This window comes from Danio aesculapii, chromosome 22 (genome assembly GCF_903798145.1).
Source record: "Danio aesculapii chromosome 22, fDanAes4.1, whole genome shotgun sequence".
NCBI classification, from domain to species: Eukaryota; Metazoa; Chordata; class Actinopteri; order Cypriniformes; family Danionidae; genus Danio; species Danio aesculapii.
In genome coordinates this window covers 15,226,208-15,251,425 of record NC_079456.1, presented here as the reverse complement: position 1 = coordinate 15,251,425, position 25,218 = coordinate 15,226,208, and the positions used below count along the sequence as shown (strand labels likewise).

The 25,218-nt window shown below is 37.4% G+C and overlaps 1 protein-coding gene across 1 annotated transcript in view; it reads left to right on the top strand.

Annotated features, from left to right (window-relative positions):
• lrp1ba (low density lipoprotein receptor-related protein 1Ba) overlaps window positions 1–25,218 on the top strand; it is a 407,482-nt gene that overhangs the window by 132,804 nt on the left and 249,460 nt on the right. The window contains 9 exon segments of the mRNA XM_056448564.1: window positions 2,571–2,651; window positions 4,533–4,697; window positions 5,102–5,284; window positions 9,196–9,396; window positions 17,571–17,816; window positions 19,562–19,759; window positions 21,763–21,967; window positions 22,322–22,486; window positions 25,211–25,218. The exon segment at window positions 25,211–25,218 is cut by the window's right edge and continues 237 nt beyond it. Of these exon segments, the coding sequence (XP_056304539.1) occupies window positions 2,571–2,651; window positions 4,533–4,697; window positions 5,102–5,284; window positions 9,196–9,396; window positions 17,571–17,816; window positions 19,562–19,759; window positions 21,763–21,967; window positions 22,322–22,486; window positions 25,211–25,218 (1,452 nt within the window).

The following is a 25,218-nucleotide window of genomic DNA, read 5'->3' as shown; positions in this document are numbered from 1 at the left end:
CCACTGATGGCAGTACTTTAGTACAATTATTTTCTTGTATGCCAGTTCCTCACAAAAACCATTCACTGCATCTCTTCATCATTAACACAAAGTCAAAGACATTGTCATTATTCAGTGAAAAAAAGGATCCCTTTGGATGATATGATATTATTCTTCTCATTATCATGCCTGAAGTTCTTCAGCGCTCAGCAGCACCGCCCTGAACCTGTTGTGACGGCTGGAGTGTCTCCGACAGCGGTGTTCTGCTGGTGTAAATGAGAGATGAGAAACAGCAGCAGATCTCCACCTCTCCTCCTCGGAGGGATGAAGTGTGCGTTTGAAGCTTTCTTCTCTGTTAGTCGTCGCATCTTATTACCGCTTAAATTTCCTCGGGTACTGTTCCAGGGTCGCTCCGGTTCTCATGCGCACGCAGGGCCGCGTACAGAGTAATTAAAGTTTATGCTTGACTTCCTTAAATCAAAATCAAGCTGGCACTGGAAAGCGTCGGCGAAATGTCGAATGTTGCTCTGTTTGCCGTGGAGTTGAAGCATGTGGCGCCGCATGGCTGCTCGCTCACTTCATGTGGTGTTTTTTTCTTCTTTGCCTATTTCCTGTCATGTCTTTCCTAATGTGGGTTTCATTTTTAAAGGTGGTGGCCATTGTTGGTTTATTTGGAAACACTTCTGTCTCTTTTGGGGAAAGACGGAAGGTGCAAACTCAAAATAAAAAAAAGCTTTTGTTTGCTGCAGTTTTTGGCAGGTATTTTTTTCTTTCCTGTTGACGACGTCATTATTCCCTTTCTTTTATTTATACTTTGGTCGTTTCATCCTGCATTGTTTGTGTCATTGCTTTCTTGATGCCTTTCTTCCCTCTTTTATTTCAACCCTTTATTTACCCATTTACCTTTTGATTCCTTTCTTTTTTTCTTCCATCTGCCTCTACACTTTTTGATTTGACCATCCATCCATCCATCCATCCATCTATTTTATTCTTACTTCCAGTTAATTTCATTTTGTTGCATCCTCCATTTTTGCTTGATTGCCGTCTTCCTTCATTCCATCCATCCTTCTATCCATCCATCCATCCATCCCTTCATCATTTTGATCTTCCTTACATCTAATTTTGTTATTCCTTCCATTGAAGCTTTCATCCATCCACCTATCCATCCATCTATAGTTTTTTATCTTCCTTCCATTTAATTTTCATCCATCCATCCATCCATTCTTCCATCCATCTATCTATCCATCCATCCATCCATCCATTTATCAATCCATCCATTATTTTGTTATTCCTTTCATTGAATTTTTAATCCATCCATCCATCCAATTATTTTAATCCTCCCACTGAAACTTACATCTGTCCATCCATCCATCCATCCATCCATCCATCCATCCATCCATCCATCCATCCATCCATCCATCCATCCATCCATCCATCCATCCATCCATCCAATGTTTCCTTCTTTTTGTACTTTTCATTTCATTGCATCCTTCTTTCATTTTTGCTTGATTGCCTGCTTCCATCATTCCATCCATCCATCCATCCATCCATTATGATCCTTCCTTCCATCTAATTTTTCATCCACCCATCCATCCATTTATCAATTCATCCACCCATCTTTTTTGTTATTCCATTCACTGAATTTTCCGTCCATCCTTCCATCCACACATTTTGTTAGGCTTTCAATCAAATCTTCCTTTCTTCCCCTACTTACTTTCATCCATTCATCATTTTGATTTTCCTTCCATCTAATTTTCAATCCATCCATTCATCATTTTGATATTCCTTTCATCAAATCCTCCTTCAGTCCATTATTTTGATATTCCATCCATTCATCCATCCATCCATCCATCCATCCATCCATCCATCCATCCATCCATCCATCCATCCATCCATCCATCCATCCATCCATCCATCCATCCATCCATCCATCCATCCATCCATCCATCCATCCATCCATCCATCCATCCATCCATCCATCCATCCATCCATCCATCCATCCATCCATCCATATTTTGTTATGCCTTCAATCAAATCTTTCTTCCTTACCCTACTTTCATTCATTCATCATTTTGATTTTCCTTCCATCTAATCGTCAATCCATCCGTCCACCCATCCATTCATCATTTTGATTTTTCTTTCATTGAATCTTCCTTCAGTCCATTATTTTGATATTACTTCCATCTGTCAGTCTGTCCATTATCATCCTTTTATCTTTACATCATCTTCTCCCCTTTCCTTTCTCTCGTCCTTAATTCCTATGTTTATTGTGTGATTGCACATAGATGTTTCCTTTAGTTTATTTTGAAACACTCGTGTGACAGGTTAGTGCTTCTATCTCTTGAAAGATTTGACGGAAGGTGCAAAGTTCAGCAGAAACAAACTCTGTGTTTGTTCTCTGCTATTCTTGGCGGGGAAAAAGTTGTTAGTTGAAGGCTTAATCTAAGCTTTTGTTTTTCTTTCTGCGTTTCTTGCTGGCACGGGAACAGCGTTGACTTGCAAAGTTGAGTGAAGTTGGAAAGGGGAAGTGTCTATTGTCATTCGTCGTGTTGAATTTGTTAAATCTTTCGTTCCTCTTCTGTTTCCTCTAGATTTCCCCACTTGTGAGCCGCTGACACAGTTTGGCTGTACTAATGGGAAATGCATCAGTGTGAAATGGCACTGCGATTCCGGTGAGCTAATGTTACGAAATAACTTTTCAGACTCTATGTACTCCTTGATCTTTTGAAACAAATCGAGAATTTTATTTACAGGTAAAAAATAATTTAAATGGATCCAGCTGTGGGATTTAATAGTTGTTTACAATTTCCCCTTCACCATTTCTCTGTGATCTTACTTTTATCCACACTTTCATCATTTTATCCTTATTTATTTCTGTCATTGCTTACTTGATTTCCCTCCTTTCTTTGAATCCTCCGTTTACCTTTTTTCCCTCACTTGTTTGCTTCTTTTTTTCATACCTCTTTATTTGTCATTCTTTGTTTCATCCATCCATTTTATATAATATTTCATCTTTATCCTTGCTACTTACATTCATTTCTTTATTGCTTGGTTCCTTCCTTTTTTGTTAAAGTTCTATCCATCCATTTATTCATTGCTTTCCCTTTCATTTTTACTTCATTTCTTCCTTCCTGTTTTACATCCATCTATCCGTTCATCCATCTATCCATCCATCCATTTGTATTTCATTCTGTTTTGTTTTACATTCTTCAATCTTTCCATCCATCCATCCATCCATTTGTACTTCCTTCCTTGTTTTACATCCATCTCTCCATCCATTTATCCATTTGTACTTCATTCTTTTTTGTTTCACGTCCTTCAATCTTTCCATCCATCCGTCCATCCATTTGTATTTCCTTTCTTCTTGTTGCACATCCATCTGTCCGTCAATCCATCCGTCAATCCATCCGTCCATCCATCCATCCATCCATCCATCCATCCATCCATCCATCCATCCATCCATCCATCCATCCATCCATCCATCTATCCATCCATCCATCCATTTGTACTTCTTTCCTTCTTTTTTCATATCCATCCATCCATCCCTCCATCCATCCATCCAACCATCCATTTGTACTTCTTTCCTTCTTATTTTATATCCATCTGTCCATCCATCCATCCATCCATCCATCCATCCATCCATTTGTACTTCTTTCCTTCTTATTTCATATCCATTTGTCCATTTTATCAATTTGTACTTCCTTCCTTATTTCATATCCATCCATCCATCCATCCATCCATCCATCCATTTTTTACTTCCTTATTTCTCCGGCCATCCATTCATGCATTTGTACTTCCTTCTTTTTTCATATAAAATCCATCCATCCATCCATCCATCCATCCATCCATCCATCCATCATCCATCCACTCATTTGTTTTTCCTTCTGTCTTTACTTCTTTCCATCCTTCATTGCCTTTTTTCCTTTTACCATCCATCTATCCACCCATAATTTTTTCCTTGCTTCCATCAAATCTTTCACCCATCCACCTATTTATCCCTCGCTTCCTACCTATACAGTGAGAATCGAGTTTAATTTTAGTTTTTTCTAAGAATGTCAAGAATATTGAAGAGTTTTAAAATGTGTGGATTTTTAAAGATAGGTTGTGCTCTGTTAAAGGTAAAGAACTAATATTTACAAAATTATATCTTTGTACTATACATAGTAAAATGTACCTTTGTAATATTGATATTTTTAATATGGTATGAAATAAAGTAATTAAAAAAATTAAATCAATTCAATTATTGCTTTATTGGCATGACAAATGTTATAACATTTATAAAGTTTACATAAAAAAGAACATATATTTCTAATAAAAAACAGTAAAACAGTAAATAGTAGTAGTAGTAGTAGTAGTAAAAAATATATCATATTAATATCTTATCAATATTCAACATATCATATATTTTTCAATATATCATATTATTCATATATATCAATAAAAATAATAATAGATCAGAATAAACTGTACATTTAACAGTCAACATTTTAGGATAAAACAATAATAAAAGCAATAATATCCAGTATATTTACAATGTCTCTTTCTTTCCGTAGAGGATGACTGTGGGGACGGTAGTGATGAGGTGGGTTGTGTTCATGCCTGTTCAGTGGCTCAGTTTCAGTGCTCAAGCGGGAAGTGCATCCCTGAACACTGGATGTGTGATGGGGACAATGACTGCGGTGATCTCAGCGACGAGAATGCTACATGCTCCAGGACAGGTGCCCACGAACGCACACAACACCCCGACACACAGAAACACCAGTTTACACTAAAACCAATAACCCTTCAATGAAATTAAAACACATTTACCTGACCTTAAAGTGATAGTTCACCCAGAAATGTAATCCCCTTCAAGTGGTTTCAAACATTTATGAGTTTCTTTATTCTGTTGAACACTAAACAAGACATTTTGAAGACAGCTGAAAACTTTCCATAGTACGAAAAACAAATAAACGAGCAAAAACTAATAGATCTTAGGGGATTGGTACAACATGAGGGTGAATAAGTAATGAACTAAATGAATTTAACCTTTAAAATACTGTTTACATGGTAGATTGTTAATCAAAGTATTGAATTGATTGTGTTAATAATTAAATGTTTTTTGACTCTTTCCTTCCATCAGCGATTTCTGCAATTAACGACTGCAGCGAGAAGGAGTTTCACTGTCGTGGTGATGGCACCTGCGTTCCCGAAGTTTGGCGCTGTGATGGAGACAAAGACTGTGAAGACGGTAGTGATGAATTCGCCTGTGAGGGAGCCAAGAGAATGTGTGACCCCAAGGCGAAGTTTACCTGCAAGGTCTCAGGTAGAAAGCAAAGTCTATTACATAATCACATTATCACATTACCACATTACATAATCAAGTTTCACTCGTTGGAAAATTCTCAATAGCGTCATCTCTGGGTGAAGACGGGCCGTAAATATGATCATTAATCGATTGATTATGGCCTGGGGATGGCATGATGATTCAGCATTCATTCAAATTATGTAGCATTACCGTTTATTCTGCCGAAAATGGGACTGTAGTGCGGAAAGCAGTTTCCAGAAGGCCATTGATTATTGCTTTGCTTCCTTCTAGACTGAATTAATAATGTTTAAGATGCATCATTTTGTTCTCATAGAGGCAGACAGAGAATATTGTATTACCCTTGTGAGCTGGGTTCAGGTAGAATTGTGGGAAATTGTGTGTGTGGGGATTGATCTGTAATGCTGAACTTTAAAAGTTAGAGGTCGGAGCATTTAAGAGTTGAAAAGAAAGCTGGGTTTATGAAGAGGATGATTGAGAAAAAAGATCTACTTCAATTTGTTTACACTACATTAAATGAGTATTTTTTTCCCAAAGCAACTTAAAAATGAGAATTTGAACCAAATCAATTGTAGTTAATTAAGGACATTGAGATATTTGCAAACAAAAAACCTAAAATACAATTAATTTGAAGGTTTTGTTGTCAAAAGAACTGCTGCAAACTGATTTTCTGCTCTCAGCTGATCACTTAGGATTGTATTTTAATCCAATTTTCATCTCGGTTGATTAGCTAGCCACCAAGCTAAACACTTGACTTGGCTGGAACACTTGCTAGAACTTTCAAAAAACAAGAACAGGCTGTTTTATGCCATAAATATGTTCATTTTTATATCCTTGTCATTAATATGACTATCACTGGCCTACAGGACACTTCCTGCCTGAACAGCTGCTTATTCATTGCCTACTCTCACTGGAAACTTGTTAGCATGTTTGCGTTAGCAATTTAAAGCACATAACGGTTTCACATTTAAGATGTCACTTTGTGTAATTTATGCTGCGGAACAAAACATGGAAGTCACGACCCTCATTTTACTCCTAAATCTGAAACCGCTGTTTTAAAAAGCCATTACAAACTCCTGAGGGAAGCTGTTAGCGAGAATGCTAATTCGCCTTCAGGCTGTAGGGCTGCAAAACTGAACAGCAAGAAGCTATAGAGCGACTGTCAAGATGTTTTAGTGGCTTAGACCTCTCATAAACGTGGAACAAACACAACTTTTTTTAAAGTTTAAAATGCTTTTTAATTGCATATGTTCTGGTTTGGAGAGAAATTCGGATGAAGACTAAGTTTCTGTAAAATGCAAAGTTAAGTGTATTAAAGTTTGATTAAGGGAATGTCTAATGAACTATTTGGTCTTGGAGGATACGGAAAAGTAATTTATGTACTTAAGTTATGTACGCCCTCGTTCACCTTATTAAAGAACTTGTCTGGAAAGATAATGAGGGACTCGCTAATGACTTGTCTCACATGCTCACAAAGTAAAATGAAACACCTTAGGTTACTGAGTAAACCATTAAGAAGAACCGATAAGGGTTTTTGAGTGAAATTTATATTAATTTGGGAGAAAATGTATTTGAATATTGCAAATGAGGAAAAAGTGGATGTGAAATATACTCTCGTACCGTTTAATCTCACTCAAACTCTGAGTTTCCTCCCCCCAGACTCTTCCTCCAGCTCCTCTGGGGGTATCCCGGGGCGTTCCCAGGCCAGCCAAGTAATATAGTCCCTCCAGCATGTCCTGGGTCTTCCCCGAGGCCTACTTCCTGTGGGAAATGCCTAGAAACACCACCCTAGGTAGGCGTCCAAGAAGCATCTGAAACAGATGCCCGAGCCACCTCAGTTGACTTCTCTTGATGTGGATGAGCAGCGAATCTACTCCGAGCTCCTCCCGGGTGACAGAGCTCCTCACCCTATCTATTAGGGTGTGCCCTGCCACCCTGTGAAGGAAACTCATTTTGGCCACTTGTATCTGAAATCTCGTCCTTTCGGTCATGACCCAGAGCTCATGACCATTGGTGAGAGTAGGAACGTAGATTGACCGGTAAATCGAGAGCTTTGCCTTTCAGCTCACCTCTTTCTTTACCACAACAGACCGATACATTGACCGCATTACTGCTGCTGCTGCACCAATCCACCTGTCAATCTCACGTTACATCCTTCCCTCACTCATGAACAAAACCCCAGGATACTTAAACTCCTCCACCTGGGGTAAGGACTCTCCTCCAACCTGGAGATGGAAAACCACCTTTTTTTGGTTGAGCACCATGACCTCGGACATAGAGGTACTGATTCTCATCCCAGCCGCATCACACTCTGCTGCAAACCACCCCAGTGCATGCTGAAGGTCCATGGTTTATTAAGCCAACAGAACAACATCATTTGCGAATAACAGAGATGAAATCCTGTGGTCCCCGAACCGGACCCCCTTCGGCCCAAGGCTGCGCATAGAAATTCTGTCCATAAAAATTATGAACAGAATCGGTGACAAAGGGCAGCCCTGCCAGAGTCCAACATGCACTGGAAACAAGTCTGACTTATTGCTGGCAATGCGAACCAGACTTCTATTCTGTCCATTCAGGGACGAGATAGCCCTCCAGAGCACCCTCCACAGAATGCCACGAGGCACACAGTCAAATGCCTTCTCCAAGTCCGCAAAACACTTGTGGACTGGTTGGGTATACTCCCATGAACTCTCGAGCAGCCTGGTGAGGGTGTAGAGCTGGTTTAGTGAGCCATGACCTGTACGAAATCTGCATTGTTCCTCCATTTAACCATCGTCTGGATCCTCCTCTCCTGTACCCTGGCATAGACTTTCCCAGAGAGGATGAGGAGTGTGATCACCCTCCGGTCCCCCTTCTTAAAAGTGGTCCACTTTTTATCTTTAATATTTTAAATGACTAAAATAAAATAAATAACACCAAGGTCCAAAAAACACCCTATAGGAAATTATACAGCGTATCTGGACTTGAAAGATTATTTCATTCATTCATTCATTTTCTTTTCGACGAGTCAACGAGTCGCTTTATTAATCAGGGGTCACCACAGCGGAATGAACCAACATAATAATATTATTCCTTATTATTAATTTAATATTAATATTATTATAATTAACAGCGACGCAGTGGCGCAGTAGGTAGTGCTGTCGCCTCACAGTAAGAAGGTCGCTGGTTCGAGCCTCGGCTGGGTCAGTTGGCATTTCTGTGTGGAGTTTGCATGTTCTCCCTGCGTTCATGAGGGTTTCCTCCAGGTGCTCTGGTTTCCCCCACAGTCCAAAGACATACGGTACAGGTGAATTGGGTAAGCTAAATTGTCCATAGTGTATAAGTGTGCATCCGCTGCATAAAACAAATGCTGCATAAGTTGGCGGTTTATTCCGCTGTGGCGACCCCAGATTAATAAAGGGACTAAGCTGAAAAGAAAAGGAAGTAATAATTATAATTATTTTAAGTTAAGCGCACAGCTATTAAAGTTCCAGACATGTTTAAGTGCATTTCAGTTATTTCAGAATCTACAACTGTCAAAAATCACATCAAACAAAACAGATTTTGGATGAGATTTGTTCAAAAAAAGAAGAAAAAAAAGAAATGCAGATGTGTAGTTCTACACACAGGAGTAGTTTGATGAAAAACAATGAACAAATCACTGGTGCGGTGATTTGTTGAAAAATGATGCAGACCCGAAGAGGTGATGAAAAAAATTAAATAAAAATAAAACAGATAATGACGTATTATCCCTAATGATACGGCAAACACCAAGGTCCAACAAACACAGCATATCCCTATGGGAAATTATACAGCGTATCTCAAATTTGCTCGCTGTTTTGGTGGATTAAAAAGCATGCAGAAAGCAGATATCTTTGTGTAGCAGAGAGTTAAGGATGGTAAATGGGTGTTTTTTTCTGCTTGTACCTCAGGGAAGTGTGTTAGTAAGGACTGGGTGTGTGACGGAGATATCGACTGCGAGGACCAATCGGATGAGGAGGGCTGTGAAGTGTCCGTCTGTAAACCTCCTAAATTCCCCTGTGCCAATGACACTTCAGTGTGTCTCCCTCCCGAGCGCATCTGTAACGGCTGGAGAGACTGTGCCGATCACTCGGATGAAGGACCCTACTGTGGTGAGACATAAGCAAATCGCATTCTGAATTTTTACATTTCTTTTTATACTGCAGTGCTGTTGAACACTTGAATCTGATTGGCTGATGAACATTAAGGTGTGCAGTTATTTTCAGATAAATGCAGATAAAGATAGCTTTGAGAGCATTACAGTTCTGTATCACTACGCTGGATTATTTCAGTTACTTCAGAGTCTACAACTGTCAAAAATCACATCAAAACAAAAGGCTTTGGATGAATTGCTTTAAAGAAATGTGTTGTGAAAATGTGTAGTGGCTGTTAGACACTTACTGTAACATGTTTATATATATATATATATATATATATATATATATATATATATATATATATATATACATACACACACACACAAACTTATTCCTATATCCCACTGGGGATTCTTGTAAGACATAATAGTGGTTTTGTTAGGCAAACATTATATTTTATCCCATACCCCTAAACCCAACCCTCACAGGAAAGAATTGGCATTTTTACATTTTCAAAATACTTCATTCTGTGTGATTTATAAGCATGTTTACGTTTGAGGATGTCAATTTTGATCCTCGTGGTCACATAGGTCCCCTTGAGTCTGTATGCGTTCAAGTTTAACTCCTCACTGGGAAATAAAAAAGTACACGCTGTGTTAAAAACGGCTCACTTGTTCACTCACTCATGATTCATTACAAAGAGAACAGCACTTAAAAGACTGAATTACATCTTTAATATGTCTGAAATATCACCATACTTCACCAGTTGTTAATTAATAATTGCAAAAACAATTTATTGCAAGCTTTATAAAATATCATCTTCAAATTTGCAAATGAGGCTTTATTTAGATCTGATCATTGGATGAAGACTCAGAGAAATTATTCAAGTTTGGTGAAGGAAAAATCATGGTTTGGGGCTACAATCAGTATAGGGGCGTGCGAGAGATCTGCAGAGTGGATGACAACATCAAAAGCCTGAGATTTCAAAATGTTGTGCTGCCCATTACATTACCAACCACAGGAGAGGGCAAATTCTTCTGCAGGATAGTCTCCTTCCCATACTTCAGCCTCCAAATCAAAGTTCCTTAAAGCAAAGAGGTTAAGGTGCTCCAGGATTGGCCAGCCTAGTCACCAGGTATGAACATTTTTGAGCATGTCTGGGGTAAAATGAAGAAGGAGGCATTGAAGATGAATTCAAAGAATCTTGATAAACTCTGGGAGCCCTGCAAGAATGCTTTCTTTGCCATTCCAGATGACCTTATTACTAAGGGATTTGAGTCATTGCAGAGATGTATGGATGCAGTCGTCCAAAATGGGAGTCATACACAATATTAAATATTTTTCCAATGCACCATGACTTTATATTGTATACTGTACATTATTTCTGTTAAGTGACAAGACTTTTGTCTAAGCAAAGTCAGACCTTACTGTCCTAATTAAATAGTTAAAAATCAAGGTATGATCATATTTTATTTTGGTAAAAGAAGCGTTATCTAGAGACCTTTGCTTTTCATAAAAGCTACTTTTGATACCAAATGATCAACTGGAAGTTATGTTATTATTTGTTTTTCCCAAATCTTTGATAGGAGACAATACTTTTGTCAGGTAGTGTATACTTCTACGACTATTTTGCAAAATAGACAAAAATAAAATATGCACTAGACTATTTCTTTGTTTTAATTTGAATCCATAAATCTTCATATAGTCGTGTGGATTTATTAATTTATTAATTTGTTCATTTAATTCATTGCACCTAGCTGACCTTTATAATAAAGCAACAATGTTACTTTGGTTGGCACTAAATCGAAACTCCCCTAAACCGCAGCCTGAATGCCAGCGAGCACAGATTCAGCAGGTCTGAAAATAGCAGTTAACGTCACAATTCAGTCTAATGCCCCTATTAATTTTAAACGGGGCCAATCAAACCCCCATTAACTTTAAGCTGGCTCCGAAACTCCTGCTGAAACACGGCAGAGGAGAGTGCTGAGCTGAAACCATGGCAGAGATGAATGCCCTCACCCTGCTCAAACACTCAAAGGTCCAAAAGCCGGAAACACTCCAGAAATGTCCAGAGTTAGATAAATATTGTTTGAAGCAGACCTGGCCCTCACATAATGGCACTAATCCTGATGAATGAGCCTCCAGATCAGCTTTGGAGAGTCAATCCTAGAAATAGGTCACTGTTTTTTTTTCCTGTTAGTCTGCAGCTGAATTGCCGAAGCAGATCTTCAGTGGTTTGCGGCTGTTGGTGTTCTCTGTGCTGGATCAAAGTCCCTTTAAGGCAGTGGTTCCCAATTCCTGTCCTCAGGACCCCCTGCCCTGCACATTTTGTAGGTCTTTAGTTTTTCCTAACCTAAAACACCTAGATCCATCAACTGATCCTTGTGTGTGATATAAGAGAGACATACTAAATGTGCTGAGCTGGGGGTCTCGAGGACCGTAATTGAGAACAACTGCTTTAAGACAAGTCATTTCACTTGGCAGCCATCTCTGAAATGCCACTTTGGCATTCTGTTTGAAAGGGGGAACATCTGATTCTCCAAAACTGTTTGCCAAACTTATGACTTAAATTCGATATTTGGAATCATCAATAAAATGCAACAACAATCGTTGTTGATGATACACAGGGCAACTTTTTGAGCAATGTTGCTGAGCAACTTTGAAAAAATAACACCACAAATGTCCAACCTCTTCAGGCACTCCACTGCAAATTCAAATTGAATAAACTAGCCTGACCTAACACGGGATAACTAATTAGGGCAATGGGCTAGCGATACAACATTGTTGCCCTTATTTAATAGAGTAACCAAGCAACATCGCACTGCAAAATTGTCCGGCAACATTGCTCAAAAAGTTGCCCTGTGTATCATCAGCATTACATCTACTTTCTAAGCATTTAAATCACACTAAAATTTCTACGTTTCTAGAGGACGCAATAAGAAGTCCTCTTGTCAATCAGACTGTGTATTTGTCGTAAGAATTGGTAACTTGTGTATTACATAATGTCCAACTTGGTCTCGATGGCAAATCTCCCAAAATGACAGTGATATCTTTGTTTATAAGTTTGTAGGCATTGAAGTTGTTTCCATCATATGGTTTGCTTTTGAACAGCAATGGCAGGAATTCATAAGCTAAGATGGAACAAATTGTACTACATGTTCATTTCATGCAAATCCAGAAAACATTTGTTTTGAAGTACAGTTGGTATGTTTAAAAGTTGATATTGCAAGCTTTATGTAGATATATTTATCATGTGTGAAAGTATGTATTTGCTGAGATTACAGCACGTTTGCCGACCTCATAGGTCTCTAAAACGTCTTAGGGAAGATTTATACTTCTGCGTCAAGCACACACGAATGGTCTGGCGCAAACTTTTTGCAGTTGCTTAGCCCTCGTCCTGAAAAATAAATACACGCCGCAACAACTCGAAGCGCAAGCTCTGTGATTGGTCGTTTGGTAGCAGTGACAAGTGTGAGCGGTTGTTTACAAGTGTCGAGTCCCGTGACGGAGATCCAGATGGAAACTTTTGTTTCATGTTTACCTTATGATTAAAGTTGTTGCACGTTCACTGGTTCCTGCCTCTGAATGAGCGAGTTTTAGCTACTTGTACATTGAGGTAGTGTTCAGAAAAAAGAAAAGAAACCCAACACAGACAAACATAAAAACCTACTGCCAGCTAGCGTTTCAGAAGCATTTTTGCAGAGCAACACAAACAGCACACAGAAGTATAAATGCACGACTGCGTGCAGCGCAGGCACTGTGGGTCATGCCAAGTATAAATCAGCCTTTAAGGAACACACATCTGGTCAAAGCCCATACCCCAGAGAATTGTTAGTTTAAAGCGATCATCAGGTCGCAACCCAGTACCAGGTCATCAGATATTTTCTACTGGGAAACAAGATGCAAAATTACTCTATATGAGATCCCACTTTATTGTAACGCCTTTAAGAACAAATATGCATGTATGTGCACATCGCTGACCAGATGCCAAAAGCACTGTGCTACTCCACTTCTAGAATTCTAAACAATTGTAAATATTTTCTACAAGGGTCTGAACCAGCTATGAACACCAACACCACAAATCTGGATTTGTTTGCATTGCTTAGCAATATACAGTATTTACAATGCGGCGAGTGCGGTACCAGTATTTATAAGATTCAGTTAATCCAGCATGAGTGGAAAACAAACCTCTCTCCTCAAACTTCTGGTTAGTTCTATTTGTTTGTGTTTTTTTTTTTTGCATGTATTTGTGATAAAGATGTAATTTCACATATTTTCTAATTATCTAAATTTCTTTGTTTGTTTGTTCGTTCATTAGTTTCTTTCTTTCTTTCTTTCTTTCTTTCTTTCTTTCTTTCTTATTGGTGAATATGTCTATTCACCAATCACAGTACTTTAGGGATTTAATTGATTCTGAATTTTAGATAAAGACTCCAAGGTCTTCAATCGACTACTACCTCGACCTACCCAACCAATCAGACCTGCTCTTTTTTTTTTCTTTTCTTTTTTTTTCTTTTTACAAAGTCAAAGAGTTTTCCGAACACCAGCCGTTAAGCTGAATTCATAAGTGACTCTCCGTCCAGAAAGATCCATTATTGCCACACTGGAACTTTTTTTAATTCTCTCTACAGTATTAGTTACTTCACTCGCACCGCACGATCCCTCAATATCACCAGTGCCAGATTGTGCCGAAGCCTGATTGAATGTACTTTCATTTGCCATTTTAGACCTTTCGAAGCTCCTTCCCTTCATCAATGATCCATTTCTGTTCCTCTCGTCTCCCCTGCATGTGCTTTGTTGTTTTCCATTTGAGTGTCTAGCACATTTTCATTCACTCCGCAGCTCCACCAATATGACTGCCTTGAGGTTTATGGATACATTATCCTCCGTCAGTGCTAGACGCTTCATTTAAACCTTGAAACCACTTGCTGTTCAAGGTGGTGTTACCTTGAATCCCTCAGAGACCTCTTTTTTTCTGAATCCAATCTACTGTACGAATGCATTACATGGAGCTGTTGCATATTTATCGGGGATAAGACAAAGCATTACACTGGCAAAATGAATTAAAAACAGTTTTAAATAGGCAGCGTCCCACTAAAGCTCACTCTGAAAGTGTTTTTAATTATTATAACCTCTTTTCCTCGAAAATTTATTACACAAGCTTCGTTTTTTAATGTCCGTTTGAAAGAGATATTTTCCCTCCAAGTGCATTAATGTTGTAAACAAGCCATTTGCAATAAGCGTACGATTTATCATCACTGTTCGAAATAGCATTATTGAGCTCATCACCCAAGAGGCTAACATATATACTGCTAGTTGACAGCTTTAGCAAATGCTTAACCACATTTTTTCATTTAGCATCTTACCATGGGGCCACTGGGATGAAGTTCTGCCATATTACATTGCCCAAAACCTGCAGTCCTCGGCCATAAATCACAATAAGGTGATGCTTAGGGTGGAAAAAATGCCTGGAATTCAGGGCCTCTGAGCCTTTGTTGGAAGAAATACTAAGAATAATACATATACTGGATAAAGACGCTTGCAGAGATGATAGAAATTCTGAATTTTGGTATGCTTTTATTGTAAAATACCTTGACTAAGTACATTTGTTGTGCTATTAATTCCCAGAATGATAAATAGAACTCTCTTTGTTAAAGCGATTGTAAATATTTGAAGATAGAACCTCTTTTTTTTCATGAAATCAGACTAATCAACAGATTATTGTTGAAATAAGAGGGTGTGGATTATTAGTTTTGACACTACTGTTTTTAAAGCTAATAGTACATAAATGGTACATATCCTTGGGTCATTACAACTCAAACTCAACATGTGTAGTAAGTGTATCACAGATCATGGAGTTTCCAGCAACTCTGGGTTGAACGTGCAAAAATTTAACGTACTGTATAAAAAGTACAACAGCTTGTCACTGTGGCAGCAGCCCTTGAGCCATAACTTTGTACTTTATGTACCCCATAAATTGCATATTAGGGCTTTAAAGTAGAACTTTAAACTTTGCTGGAATATGACATTTCAAGGTAGTACCTGAGATTACTAATACTTGTACTTATGGTACTTGTATAAAAATCAATTAGTGTTAAATTATAAACCTCTAATAATACCTTAGCGTAAATGTATGTCCTCTTAGGGTACCACTATTAATCTTGTCCCCTACAAGTTACAAGTTATGACATATTAAAAGAAACAATTTTAAAAGTAGCATTTTTAGTGATAATACGAAGTGGATGGCATGTGAAACCATAACATAGCATAACTTCACTCACTCGCTTTCCTTCGGCTTATTCCCTGCTCAATCAGGGGTCACCACAGCAACATAAACCCCCATAACATTACTGTACTTATGCATTTAAAGACGCACTAGTGTAATGGCACCTTAAAATGTAAAAATAATAATAATAATAATTATCACTAGGTAGTACCTTTCCGTATTAGTTTTATTATTATTTATTTAGTTATTTATTTTGCTTTCCCTGATAGTACACATACTGTACGTATAATTCACTTGGTTCGAAAAACGTTTTCTGTCTTCAAAGGTCTGATAAACATCTTAAAAAGATCTGCTAAATGATCATTCTAAACTTGTATTTAACACCTAAAAATTACATCTAATAGACGTTTTTCAGATGAGCAAAATTTGTTTATTTTTTATGTTTATTTTTTATTATCCTAGATAGTACACTCACATCAGTAAAACATCCATTAGATGTCAATTTTTAGATGTTAAAGATGTTGATGCCTGGAAGATGTATTTTAATGATCACTTGGGTTTCAAAACATATTCTGTCTTCAAAGGTCTAATAAACATCTTAAAAAGATCTGCTAAATGATCATTCTAAACGTGTATTTAACACCTAAAATGTACATCTGATAGACGTTTTTCAGATGAGCAAAGTTTATTTTTACGTTTTTTTTTATCTTCTCAGATAAAGTAGTAGTACACTCACATCAGTAAAACGTCTATTAAATGTACATTTTTAGATGTTAAAGATGTTGATCTAGATAACATCTGCTCTGTTTAAAGGTCTGATAAACATCTTAAAAATGTGTTAAATTAGCATTCTAAATTTTAAACATCCTAGACATATTCTAAATATGATCTAAACATGGTAATGACTAAACATTAACAACTAAAAATTGATGCCCAATAGACGTTTTTGAGAAAGAAAGAAAGAAAGAAAGAAAAAAAAGAAAGAAAGAAAGAAAGAAAGAAAGAAAGAAAGAAAGAAAGAAAGAAAGAAAGAAAGAAAGAAAGAAAGAAAGACGGTTTTTTTTGTACTTTCCCAGATGGTACATGTATGCCAGCAAAATGTATTTTAGGATAATTTGTTCTGTAAAACATCTGCTGTGCTCAAAGGTCTGACAAACGTCTTTAAAAGGTCTGAATGATCATTCTAAATTTTAAACATCTTAAATATGTTCCTAAACTTCTACTTGACATCTAAAAGTTGTCTAACAGACATTCTGCAGAGGAGCAAATAATTTAATTATATTAATATGTCTTCCAGATGTAAACAAAAACATCAATTAAAACATCTCTGTGATGTACTGTATGTGTGCTATCAGGGTTATCTTTACATCTCAAAAAATGTGTTTGGGGGTTTTATGACTTTTAAACTACAACATCTGAAATGTGCTTATCAGAGTAGTTATACATGACTCTTCTAAGGTTTAATAAATCACAAGTTTTTTACCCCTAAAATTTGCATATTAGCATTTTAGTGTAGAAACACTTAACCTTGAGGTTGTACTGGGAACCTTTTAGGGGTTAATAAGGTACAAGCTGGGTACCACCCCAATGACTACCTATTGCACCTACTCAGGAGTTTTCTTGAGACTTTTAAGAGCCTTCTTCTAGTGTTCAAACTCATGAGACAAAGCAAGCCTCAGAATGAAGCCAAACAAAACTCTGTCTCACCAGCTGACCAAGAAGCATATAACTTGAAGGACTAAACAGAGAGCTCAAAAACTCTTTCTTTGCTCATTCATCCATTCTGTATTGAGCTCCTCCAAGCGTCTGAGACTCCCTGCTGCTCCGCCATATGTCTGCACAGGAATTCCATCATGTTTTTTTTTGCAGTCTCACAGTTCGGACCCTGCTATTTACTTCTGAAGTGACAGTTTATCCGCCTCTTCTCCAACAATAAATCCTTTTCCATCTCTGTGTTCTCCAGATGAGTGTTCGATACGAAAGGGCGGCTGTAGCCATGAGTGCTCGGTGGCTCCTGGTAAAGGGGTCGTATGTTCCTGTCCTGCCGGGTTCCAGTTGGGCTCGGACGCTCAGACCTGCGAGGTTCTGGATTACTGTTCAAAGCACCTACGTTGCAGCCAAGTATGCGAACAGCATAAAAATACTGTGAAATGCTCCTGCTATCCAGGCTGGAGTCTCGGATCTGATGGAGACAGCTGCTACAGCACAGGTAAACAGTGGCACGTTGGTTAATTATCTGAATTTCGTGCACTAAAATTTGAGGTTCAGTCTCTAATGGGGTTAAAACCAGATTACGGTCTAGACGACAAGGCAATTAACCTCCGGGGAACCAAATGACCCTGCAATTTCTGTGCTGTAAATAACACAGATAAACCCCTAGAAGATGACAAGTCGATTAATCAGCCGCTCAGTGCATATTTTTGGGGGGTTTTCAGAGATGGTGCATTTTGTATAGGTATAAAGTGTGTCTGTAATATGCATGGGTTTCATTTTAGCTCTTCGAGTTTACCAGAGAGCAAAGGGGAGTGGATTTGTGTTGCGAGAGATTAGAGATCTGTGCACTTTGTGAGTGGAGCGGAAGACATGTGCAAAGAGCACTAAGTAACATGTTTTAATAAAAAAAAAAACAAGCTTTTACTCGAACACGCGGCTCAGTTTGCAGAGCTGTCAAAATGCTTTTAGTTTTGGGCCGAACTGAAGCGGCTAGCTATAATTTATATCACAATCCGCATATGGTTTCCGCTGGAGTCTCAGAGAAGATTTTGCTTTATTTATAGCTCGAAATGTTCTAACTTTTATTGATTTTTTAAAATTTATTTATTCTTTTAGGAATTATTTTCATCATGGAACAGTTTTTTTATAGATTTTTTTTTAGTTATTAGATCTATCTATCTAATTTTTTATTTAATTTCTATCTATCATTGTATCTATCCATCGACCCAAACATTCATCCATCCATTCCATTTCAATCCATTCCTTCTTTCTTTCCATTTCTGTCAATAATTGCATCCATCCATTTATCCATCCATCGACCCAGTCATCTGTTCCATTTCATTCCATTCCTTCTTTGTTTCCATTTCTATCAATTTATGCATCCATCCATCCATCCATTCATCCATCCATCCATCATTCCATTTCTACTTTCTTTCCATTTCTGTCAATCATTGCATCTGTCCGTCCATCCATCCATCCATCCATCCATCCATCCATCCATCCATCCATTAAATTCCTTCTGTATTTCCATTTTTATCAATCATTGCATCTGTCCATCCATCCATCCATCTATCTATCCATCCATCCGTCCCTCATTCCATTCCATAACTTCTTTCTTTCATTCCTTTCTTTCATTCTTTTTTTCTTTCATTCCTTATATTTCTATCAATCATTGCATCTGTCCGTCCATTCGTCCATCCATTCTATTTCATTCCTTTTTTCTTTCCATTTCTGTCAATCATTGCATCCATCCATCCATCCATCCATCCATCCATCCATCCATCCCATTCCTTTTGTATTTCCATTTCTATCAATCATTGCATCCGTTCATCCACCCCCGCTCCATCCATCCATTCATCCATCCATCCCTCCCTCCCCCCTCCATCCATCCATCCATCCATCCCCCCTCCCTCCCCCCTCCCTCAATCCATCTATCCCTCCCTCCCCCTCCCTCCCTCCCTCCCACCCTCCCTCCATCCATCCATCCATCCATCCATCCATCATTCCTTCTTTCTTTCATTCCTTTTTTTCTTTCAGTCGTTCTTTCTTATATTTCTATCAATCTTTGCATCTGTCCGTCCACCCATCCATTTCTTCTTTCTTTCCATTTCTATCAATCATTGCATCCATCTGTCCTTCCAACCATCCATCCATCAATCCATCCATCCATCAATCCAAGGCTTTGCAGGAATTAAACATTTATTGTTCTCCTTATCAATTGTTTTCTGTCCTTTTTTTCAGATCCTTTTGAGGCGTTCATAATTTTTTCTATCAGACATGAAATACGCCGCATAAATCTGCAAAAAGGCGACTACAGCCTGTTAGTCCCCGGGCTCAGAAACACCATCGCTTTGGATTTTCATTTCAGCCAAAGCTTGTTGTATTGGACCGACGTCGTAGAGGACAAAATTTATCGCGGGAAGCTGTCGGAAGGAGGCGGTAGGAGTCTTTTAATATTTTGTTTATGACAATGTTTATATTTATAGCCTGATTATACTACATACTGTAGGCTATTGTAAGGTGTAATGGTTTTTACAGTGTTTTATGCATTTTTGTTAGTATATATTAGCAATGTTAATGTTTAAAGAGTAATGAATGAGACCTCTTTTTTTATACAACGTTAAATAGAACAAAAATTGTGCATTTATGTTAAATAGCATTGAAAAGATGAAATATCAAACTGCCATTATTAATAATAATCATACATGTAGTTTAATTCCTTCAAGAATTCTTAATGTTTATTATATTGCTCGAGAGTTTTTTAGCACTCTTTTACACTTGAAAATCAAAGTCAGTCTTCCAACTGTGTTAATATTTCAGCTTCAGAGCCCCCCAAATGTGTGAGAAGTAATTTACACTCAGCCCACAAAAGAACTGATGAGTAGACAATGAGAAAGAGAGAGAGAGAAAAAAGTGAGAATTGCTTCTTTAATTCACCTCACACGGTCCAAAATTAACACCAGATTCGTCTTGAGCTTGACCAAGCAGCTAACACACTTAAAGGGATAGGTCAACAACAAATAATTATGTTTTCCTACAGTCAAACAATACAGATCTTTTTTAGGCTAAAACCATGGGCCTTGGTGATTCATAAAATTAAATCTCTATCCATTACACAGCACTTGAGAATTATTTGAAAAAATAAAACAAATTTTTCAGGAGGGCTAATCATTTTGCCTTCAACTATAAATGGAACACAAGATGAATACCCTTTAGGGCTCTTTTGTAGTAAAATTGTTTACTCTAACGGTAGCTATATTTCCATCCAAAGATGTGAATTGAATTTATCCACAAAACAGGAATATCATATAAAAGACTTGATTCTGTAATTAATAATATAATGACGCTAATACTGAAATGGTTAAGACGTTTTAGAATGACCAAAACAGCATCTTAGATGTTTTACAGTATGCTCAGCCTGCTGGTTCATCCATTCACACACATTTTTATCATCACATGATCACCTATAACAATAATCACATTACTTTTTTTAAATGCACATAGTGAAATTTGTTCAGTAAAAGTGTTAGTTTATGCGCATCTTTTCTCATCGAATACAAAGTTTATCCTACTCAATTATGCGCATATGTTTTTTTTGCGCAAATCCAAAATACGAATTAAAATAGTGGATGAAACATAGCTAGTGACTAAATTAGGATCCACATCAAAATGTACAATAAAATTGTTTATTCTAAAGGTGCGAGCACATTTACTGTACTGTTGATTTGCAAGAGTTTGCTGGTAAAATCCAATAGCGCAGCTTTCATCGAAAGTTGTGAATTTACTTCCTTTCACAAAATTTAAACTATTGCAAAAACATAACTAAAATGTTTTTCACCATAGTAAATAAGTTGTTTTCTTAGAGCTGCAGATCACACACTCAGTAACAAAAAATTGTTTAAGATGACAAAAAAATTGTCACTCAAGTGTTTTTTAGGGGCAGTATAATTCAAAATAAAAACATGTTGTAAGATACGATTGTTCACTTGTAAGTCTAGTTATCCAATCAAATCATCAGCTGAGGGAAAGTCATTTGACTTGTTTGAGGCACATCAAAATAATTGATTCGTACATGTTATTTGATGTAAATGGCCTACCATGTGGGTACTTTGATGCAAATCAAATTGACTACCTTTTTTAAATTGACATCTAACATTGGCATTAAAAGCACATCAAAAATTGATTATAGGAGAGCCCTGTTTTTTTGACGTGTTTTTAGACACCAATGTTAGATTTTGACATCAAGGTAGTTTACATGCATTGTAGGAACACATTATTTTGGTGGTCTAATAGGCATCAATTTGCGGATGTCAAATAGATGTCAAGTTTTTGACATCAAATCGATTAGCATTTTTGTTTTTACATATGTTTGGATGTTATCGTGACATCAAGGTGCAAACTGGATGGATTACACAGTAACCTGATTTTGGTTCTCTCATCAGGTGTTTCGGCAATTGAAGTGGTGGTCCAGCATGGTCTAGCCACTCCAGAAGGCCTCGCTGTTGATTGGATAGCTGGAAATCTCTACTGGATTGACAGTAACCTAGACCAGATCGAAGTATCTAAGCTAAATGGCGAATTACGAACCACCCTAATCGCAGGGGGAATGGAACACCCCCGAGCCATCGCTGTGGATCCCGGCCAAGGGTGCGTTTTTTTTTTTTTTTTTTTCAATTCACCCTCAACTTCCAGTGGAAAAGAACAGCAAATGCCACCAGCTTTCCAATTACTTCATAGCTTTAATGAACAACTTTGGTGATTGATGGCTCAGTTCGCTGGTTTGCGAATTGTAATGAACCCATCTAATCACCCATAAAGGAGTTTTTTTAATGATTTCCAGAAGGGATATTACCATGAAATTGGCCCATTACACATTCCTACCTGTTTTGTAATTGCTCTAATGCTGATGCTTTTAATGAGGATGTGGTTTGCAAGTAGCCCTCGTTTGAAAGTCGTTTAAACACTTGATTGGTTAGAGACACTCAGTTTTGTCATCAACAGTGCCTTGTTCTGGACCGACTGGGATGCCACTTTTCCTCGGATCGAGGGGGCTTCCATGAGTGGGAAACAGCGCCATGTGGTTTTCAAGGACATGGACACCGGCGCCTGGCCGAATGGACTCACCTTGGACCACATGGAGAGCAGGATAATCTGGACGGATGCCCGGTAAGAAGGATGCAAGGCTTCCGTTGGGTTTGTGTCAATATTTCATGATTTGTTTTTCTAAGACATGGCCGTATTCTGGTGGGAAAGTATTGGGGATAACCTAGGATTCAGTCAATGGTAACAAATTTAAGGGCTGGCTTTTTTGTCGAATGATTGATGTGTTTTTGCACTGGTTCAAATTTGAGATCCACCTCAGCTGGAGACGAAATGACAGGCTGACGGAGATATGCTATTACTATAGATTATAATTTTACCCGTCAAGCTGTTTTTTTTTTTTGGATTTTTACAAAGCACCAACATGGCAATTTGCTGTCTTGACACATTCATAAACTCTCGCCTTGCGTTCCTCACAGCGCTTGTTCAATTCCTTGTGTGCCCGGGAGCTCCAAATGCACCACAAATTAATATTCAGATAATGAGATTCCTGGACTTAATGAAGAATCTGATCAATTCTCTGCCGTCGATTGCCTCATTTTCAGCTCTGCTATATTCAGATCACACATCTCTCTTTTTCTCACAGTCTGTCAACATTTCTTCCTTTCCCTTTTTCCCAGCATGAAGGCATCAGTGCACTCTAAAATACATCTTACAGGCTATTTTAGACTGAATGCTCCCATTATTTAGAGTAAACCATAAACCATCATTTGGATATATTCAAGATGTTGTGTAGTTTTATTTAAGCTGTACTTTCAGTTTTTTCATCTATGGAAGCTGAGGCAGATTTTAGGTCAACAGCAGTGTGTTTCTTTTTTAACCCAACATTACTAAATTCAAAGAAGTTTCATTTTTTAATCATTTTATTTTGGTTTAGTCCGTTTTTAGATTTGTTTTATAGTATTTAGACAATTCATTGACTAATAGCCAAGCTAAAATCTGACATATAAAGCTAGTTACACTACACTACTTGTTACAATGCTAAGACAAAGGTAGTTAAGCTACACATTACAATAAAAAAAATTACAAAATTATGGTAAAAACAGAAGCTGTAGTTGCCAGAACTTTACAGTAAGAAATACAGTAGAAACCGTACAATAATTTAAAAATTTTAATTCATTAATTAATTTATAGTATTAATTTAAAGTATTATACACTAGAGTTCCGAAGTACGAACATCTACACATACCTTTTGCCGATGAGAAAATCAGATGATGAATCAGTGCTCATGACAAACAACTTTTCCTTTTTAAACATTAATATTTACAGTGCTACACCACAATACAAGCTTGCTAAGCTAAAATTAAACTTATATAAAATATATCTAGCTAAGCTACAAACTCTTCTCTATGGGTTGTTTTTACAACAGGCCATCATATTTGAGGCACAGCATAAACAATGTCACTGAATCTCATGTAATTTGATGATTATTGCTTCTGACGATTATTAATTTTTTATGTTGTGTTTTGGAACTGAAAAAATATTAGTGCTAAGGGTTTCCATAATAAATCGAGAAGAAAAAAAAACAAAGAAATCTTTCCAACGTTTAAAATTAGCTGCAGGAATAAACTGCATGTGTGTGACTCTCGACAACATACACTATGAGAAACTGAAAGTAAAACTAAACTGTGTATATAGTGCAGTACCTTAAATGTCCAGTAGGTCAAAACCACAAGTGGCTATATGTGACTGCACAACAGTGATAGTAATTCAAATATATTGATTTTGTGGGTGCCAAATCTTTTTATATATTTGACGTCAGTTGCGAGCCAGAGGGAGGTGGAGGGGCAGCACATGACACGTGGGCTGGCAGTTTGAGACCCCTAATGTAATTCATATCCATGCAATCTATGTTTTTGTTTACATCCGAGTGTTGCCAGTATAGCCGCACATATGGGTAACTAAGTCTTGACATAAGTGCAAACACTCTATAGACAACTTACTAAGCTAAGCTATAAGCTTCCATTCAAAGATAGTGCTAGCTACACTACAAATCAAACAATTTAGATAAAATTTACTCTAAAGACAACATATCTAATCTTATTGTGTTTCATTTCTTTTTCAAAAAAACAGAACAGTGCTGTCCGGACAAACAAATTAATGAGGAAAAAAATAAAAGGCTGATTAAATATGACGTTTGCCGTCTTTAATTAAACAAAATAATGTTATTGATCTACAAATTAGATCAATTAAGTTAATTAGGCTATGATTCATGTTGATTTGACGACTAAGTTTTGATTACTGTTGAATTGGCAATTTAGTTAAACATGGTTTATTACATTTGAATTGGGTCACATTAAAATGACCACTTTTGAAAACGATGATATCACAGTACTATGTGACCAGACATGAAAGCATGTGAAAGTTTTATAATACACAATAGAATATTAGGATATATACTTTGCAGGAATCAAACTTATCAGTGACCACAACAACCATTAGCTCTGGATACGTACTGGATCCAAGGTTATGTAAACCTCAGTATAAGGAGAAAGAGACTAACATGAACATAGATGCCATGGGTGTAGCCTTAATTCTAGCCAAATCAAAGCAAAGCAAAAGCAACATGAACTTATCAAAACTTAAACACATTTCAGAAACTTTCCTTAATTCTGATCTTGACTCAGTTGAGTTGATTAAGCTCATCTTCTGTAATTCAAAGTGAAACAGAGATTGATCATCTCTGATTTGATTCAGTTTGATCTAGAAAAGGGTCCATTTTTGCTTGATGTTGACATCCAAAAGTTCTCTGATAATGCTGAGTATGAATGTTTTTTCATCTGTCCTCAGATCTGACG